Source organism: Aspergillus nomiae, assembly GCF_001204775.2.
Source record: "Aspergillus nomiae NRRL 13137 chromosome Unknown contig00722, whole genome shotgun sequence".
NCBI classification, from domain to species: domain Eukaryota; kingdom Fungi; phylum Ascomycota; class Eurotiomycetes; order Eurotiales; family Aspergillaceae; genus Aspergillus; species Aspergillus nomiae.
In genome coordinates this window covers 1,062-7,253 of record NW_015378777.1, presented here as the reverse complement: position 1 = coordinate 7,253, position 6,192 = coordinate 1,062, and the positions used below count along the sequence as shown (strand labels likewise).

Sequence of the window (6,192 nt, the reverse complement as noted above, 5' to 3'; positions counted from 1 at the left end):
GAAGCCCTGTTCTCCACACCCTATGGTCGTATGTACTAGTTTACTTGAAGTATGGCATTATATAGCTCAGATGCATAGTTGTCTGTGCGAAAGATCTTACTGTGATGTCTGTCTTGAATCGATTCCCATTAGCTTGATGTTCTGTATGTTAGTGGTATAATTCACTAGTTTACTCTTCAACCAAATATATGTCGTTTGTAACACTCTCTACAAACACTTTTACCATTTTAAATTATCCTAGCTATATATTTTTATAAACTGAGTGGTTTTATGAACATGTGCATACAATAATATATATAAGCACTTAGTTATGCAATGATACTTTCTGGGCTTCCAGCAATTACAACTACGCGTGTAGTACTAGTGTGTAGGATCCCCTTCATCGTATCATACCTTAACACAGAAGAATTGAGGACACCCTGTATCCCTCTGCCAAATGAACATCCGTCCCAACTAGCCATCAACAACAGGGATTCCACTGGTCCAAGTCCCTTGATTATGTCGCGGTTTTTCTAAGAACCTAGCACTATTCTGCTCTCATCATATCCGTCATACCAGCCGTCCAGCCAACTGGTCATACTACGAGATCCTTTCTTTTGCTGGAGTATAGTAAGCTCGTCTCTGAGAGACCAGTTGTTGATATCCAGCCTTCATAGTTGGGCCAAGGACATAGCTGCTTCCTCGACGAGTCCCCGCTTGATCAGGTATCGAGCAGACTCGAGAAGAAATAGAGCTCCAACAGCACGATTAAAGACCATGCAAACTGAACAGCGATGGGGATGCGATATGAACCACTGTCAGCACGATCCTTGGTAGCGTTGTCGACAATTGCGGCGGTGAACATGCCGACAACAAGGGCAGGTTGATAGACATCAGCAATTAGCCCTTTGATCCAAGGGAGGTGTTGCCGCGGACTGATATGTTTCCTCAGGTTCAAGACATTTCACTCTAAGACACTGCTCTAGAAGGATGGATCGCGAATGTTACCCTTTACTGGTGAGGGTCACATGATAGCCCCATGGCCCAACATTCACAGCATCCAATGTGATTTTGCCCTTCACTTCTTCTCAGCCTCATCTGCGGGTCACCTTCACCTACTACTAGTACTCTGGTAGTATATTCTTCGTTCCTTCAGTACCATTCCACAGCATTCCTCTCCTTTATCCTTAGCCTATATTCTATCTGATACTCAAAGTATCTACATACAATTCACGCACTGCTGGGGGCATTTTAGGTCCTGTGGTTACGGCTAGGTAATACCCAGATTCCTGATGACACGCCTGCGCCATTTAGTCTGCCAGAAGTAATTTTCTTCTCCCAGTTCAGAACTGCGTCCTTCAATATGGAGCCAGGAAAATCAGAAACCCCATCACCGATCCCAGGAACCCTTTCTGCACCGGAGTGGAACGACGCCAAGGACGCCGTAGACTGGTTGATGCAACTCAGAACTGTTATCAAGAGTGTGATCTATCGATACTGTGGAAGACTTCAAGTTGTGCTCCGAATTTTTGAGGAGAACGAGGCCACTCACTATGCCCATTATGAAGCATTACGAGACTTTCTCCAGTCTACCTGGGCCAGGTTGATTGAGCTTATAAACTCGAAAATCATAAAAGCTAACTTCCTATTATCGTCTATCACACATGATGATCTGCTGCGTCCGTTGAGATTAATGCGAGCCCCAAGACAAGCAGGGAAGAGATACATGTAGTAAATGGGCAAATGCGTTCGTTGTATCCGCTGTGCCGAACTCACGCTATTCCAGAGACTATTCTGCCAATTGTTGTGAAAGCTCACAAAAACGAGGATGTTACCATGAGAGCGATTAGGAAGGATCTAAGGGATACTCTTGATATTGACGATCAAAAACATTGGTTTTGTGGCGTTAGTCTTAAGGCACTAGAACCTTCAGTGGTATTTTTTAATTCCGGTGATAAGTACAGCGAACGGGGACAATGAGTTTGGCCCGGGGATCTATGCAACGGATTCCTTCGAAGAGTCATTGGCATACGCGAAAAATGGTGCCTTGATGGTTTTCAAAAACCAAGACTTTAGACAATTGAATGTCTGGGTGCTAACTAAGGAGGAGTGGAATTGCCTCTCAGCCATTTGGCTTGGAATACAAATCCCAAATATTAAGATCATAATATGGTCCAACCACCGCTCCTATATAAACTCTTGATATGACCTCAGTGGCGAATTTAGGCCATGTGTCTGAATTTTATGGCTGTGGTTTCTCTATTGACTAACTGCTGTGATACCTGTTACATGTGGCAAGTTTGACAACCACGTTGCTGTCCCGAGGGTTTGTGTACTACCACCATGGATGCGCCACTTTCGCTTCACTGTGAATGGAACCACTCTACCATCTCAGAGCAGCCTTGGTATGTGAGAACAAGCCGTATTTTAGAAACCATCCACCGCCAGATAGACTTGTAACGGCTATATAATCACCATTTGTGTCAAACTTGTAACCCCAAGACCCCCAAGTACTGGCTTACTCAAGAGGTCTTCAATATTGCATGCTGCATTTTCTGCACCTCTGGCAGGCCCCATCTCTGCATCCATTCACAACTCACCACTTCCTCAATCGTCGCTCTCTCGCTTGGTTCCAGAACCAACATCGACTTTACCATGTCTTGAAACGCATCTCTTTCGTCCTCTGAGAAGGTGTCAAATTTATTCCTCTCCCTTGGATCCTGTGTAGAGTCTGTAAACCGCTGGTTCCAATCCCTGGCGCTGCTGCTATACCACTGACGCAGACTTTCTTTCACATCCTTGCATCCATCCTCATTAAACCAGTTACGTCTTTCCCCCCACTTGCTCCACCACCTTTCAGGGAGTTTACCAAGCATCTCCACATGCTCGATCGTCACCTCATCCAATGTGGCAGGGAAGGCTTCAAAAGGGGGCCTGTCTCCGAAGATATCCCAGACAGTGCAAGCAAGTGTCCATATATCCCCAGAAAAGGAAAGTGGGTCGTCTGGATCCCCAAGCCCAGCGAAGCGAGATTCCGGTGGTGCGAGGAGGAGCGGTGTATGAGCTGCGAACTGCCGCGTCACTTGGGGATCGAACGCTTCTCCAAAATCTGCAATCATGATTTCGGAATCCACAAGTGATATCTCATCACTACCGAGCCCAAGCCAAACCGGGACGATCACTTCTGACGGAACGCCAGGATCGAGGGGAGCACCGTCTTCGCGGATAACTTGCTCTTTGGCGGGCTCGCCCGTACTAGCATACAGCTTCTCGGGAGTCATGTCTTGCATGTCAAGCGGTAAGCGGAGAAGGATATTTCCCAGATGAAGGTCTAGCCGGGGTTATATTGGCTCACACTCTCTAAATTAAGTGCTGAGACGAAGAATCTCAGTATGATAAAACGTACCGCCATGAACGATGCTTTCCGAATGGATAAACTGTAATCCGAGTATAAGTTGTGTGGCAATGGCTCGAGCGGCAGGCAGATGGAGAAGTCGATGATATGCAGCATCCTTCGCTTCATGAAGACTGATTCTAGCAACATCCGTAACCAAACACCGATGGTCACCATTTGGCCCGGAAAATGTGAAGGAATCGAGTAGGTTCTGTACAATTGCTTTCCCCGAAAGGTCAGATTTGGCCTTTTCTAGCTGCGAAAGTATTTGCACCTCATGCATTCGATTAGCTGATTCAGCGGTCGAAATATTCAAGGCAACTAGTCGATTTTGCCGTCTATCTTCAGCCAGCCAGGTCGTAACGGAGCGGCCAAACCCAAGCTTGTGTGTGATGACATACCGACCCGCACTGAATTGATCCCCCAGCAAAACAGGATGGTAACCTCCGGGAACATAGTAGTCTAAGCGCTCAACCTCTTCTACATATTTGTACCTGACTGTGCTGGGCTCCATACGTGTGGCTATCATCCTGTGAGGTTGTACGTTGAAAACCTTAGCCAGTTGACTAGATGGCCGAGGTACATAGGATCCTAGTTTTTGAAACTGAACAGATACAATTCCCGTTTGTTTAGCCATAATGTTGAGAAGCGAAGTGGGTTGAAGTGGTGAGTGAACAAGGGGGCCAGGTGATGCTGGAATTATTAGATAATCAAAGATAAAACATTGTAACTACTAAGTTGTATCAGACAACAAAACAAAAGCTATTGTAGTGGTATGTCTAGAAAGGCTTGGCTAAATTTTCAAATATTTCAGGATGATACGTAGTTTTCTTTCACGCCGCATACAAGCTTAAGCTTATTATAGTTATTTGATTCTTTATCTTGAATATAGACTAGACTGACATTTACATATGATACTTATAGGTGGGTTATAACTTGGTCTTGTGCGTCGTAGGCTCTGCTAATTTAATACAGTCGATACCCACATTCCGCACGCATCTTACATCCTGTCAGTGTCGTCCTGATATACGCATCCTTAAGTCCCACTGAAACAGAATATGGGATGCGTGCTCAGATACTTGAGGATTATATGGCCGACACACAGCTCATCAAAGCCAAACGAGTCACACACCGCTATGAATGGCTATTTAGAAACACATTTTACCCTCGAAATTTATGAAGACCAGCTATGGGCAGCTCTCCAGGCCCCTGTACCTGTCCATGCGCCTATCAAAGATTGATGGTTGAAACTAGACTGCAATATAGTCGGGGCTGTATAAATCCTTCTACCACCAGAACAAGCTCTTGTAATACGCTAGAATCAGTAGTAGAATAGTCCCAGAAAGCCGTTATCTCTACAGAATACTACTGAATGAACATGTATGTATATATAGGTAGTAAGAATATTAGACATTCTCTAAAAGTGTTATTCCTCAGCATGTCCGTTCGGATCCGCAACACATATTACCAGTTTTCCCCTTGCATGCTTGCCAGCCATAACGTGGAATGCCTGTTCTTCACATTAGTGCATCGATCCGTTTAATAAAGACCATGACCTACCTGAACAGCATCCTCAAATGACCATGTATCTCCTATCAAAACACCCAATTGACCGGCCTCACATAGCTTTCTTAGCCTCTCAAGCTTGTCCGTACTAACCACAGCTGTAACCTGTCTATATTCCCGGTCTACCCCGCCCGCCCAAACAGGCAGGAAATTATTCAAACCCATTTTCAGCAGACATGCAAACATGCCCAAGTAAGTATAAGATTCCAGCACCGGTCCAACCGATGTATACGTGTGCTCCACTCCGGGTTTCAGAATTGCAGGCGACGAATACCACAGATCCTGAGATCCACGGGCATCGATGACCTTGTCGAACGGTCCATCCCCGTATACCTCCCTAGCCGTAGTGGTAGATGAGTCACCCGAAGTGTCGTATACCACAACATCATCGCAACCGAGCGTTTTCGCCACGTCGAAAGAAGCAGCAGAGCACCTACCTACAACACGCCCATCATCGGCGACAATCTGAGACACAAGTTGCGTGACGAGGTGTCCGACCCCCCCACTCGGAGCATTAACGAGTACCCGATCACTGGGTCGGATATCCGCAGCATCCATAAGTGTGAGAGCAGTTGTACCCGAGACGGGTAAACCCGCCGCCTGCGCGAAGGAGATATTGGCTGGTTTGCGAGCGATGCAATCCACATCCACAACGAGATACTCTGCCAAGGCTCCGGCACCTTTCAGATGTTGCCCGACGGGAATGGACCCGAATACAGGCGTCCCGGGCGGGAAGTACCGGTGCGCATTGTCTGGGTTGGGGGTAACTGGGACCTCCTTGCCCGTTTCGATGATCACTCCCGAGAAGTCTGTTTCTGCAATGCAGGGCGTCGTTCGAAAGATACATGGGATAAGGTTCATCATTATGGTTGTGCCGGGGTGCAGGGCCACATGGGTTATGCGGATGAGTACATCGGTGCTGGTGCCTAGGGTGGGAATGGGGTGCTGTTGGGATAGTTGGAGGACTCGTTCAGCGGAACCTGCGCGAGTGAACGTCCATGCTTTCATGGAAGTGGGGAGTGAACGAGCCATGTGTTGGGATATTGTAGCCATATTTGGTTTGAAATGTCCCCCCCGGGTAAAAGCTGGGATGTGGCAAAGCAGAGTGAGATATACTATCCTCCCCTCGTATTTTAACTTTGTGGCTCTTTGTCTTCCTGCCATCACTCGGTTCATTGCTTTATCTTTGTGTCTATTTTACGCGAATATACGGGGTAGACAAAAGAATTGACCTAAAAAGGAAATAGAATATT

The 6,192-nt window shown here is 46.5% G+C and overlaps 2 protein-coding genes across 2 annotated transcripts; both read right to left on the bottom strand.

Annotated features, from left to right (window-relative positions):
- Positions 1-2,501: 2,501 nt before the first annotated feature.
- On the bottom strand, positions 2,502-3,902 carry ANOM_011790 (protein kinase domain-containing protein; the record flags this gene model as incomplete). The annotated part of the gene is made up of 2 exons (XM_015557046.1): positions 2,502-3,310; positions 3,386-3,902. The coding sequence occupies 2 exons, from the start codon at positions 3,900-3,902 to the stop codon at positions 2,502-2,504; spliced, it is 1,326 nt and encodes a 441-aa protein (XP_015400969.1).
- An 897-nt stretch (positions 3,903-4,799) lies between these two features.
- Positions 4,800-5,971, bottom strand: ANOM_011789 (NAD(P)-dependent alcohol dehydrogenase; the record flags this gene model as incomplete). Its single annotated transcript, XM_015557045.1, has 2 exons — positions 4,800-4,883; positions 4,934-5,971. The coding sequence occupies 2 exons, from the start codon at positions 5,969-5,971 to the stop codon at positions 4,800-4,802; spliced, it is 1,122 nt and encodes a 373-aa protein (XP_015400968.1).
- Between the last annotated feature and the right edge of the window lie 221 nt (positions 5,972-6,192).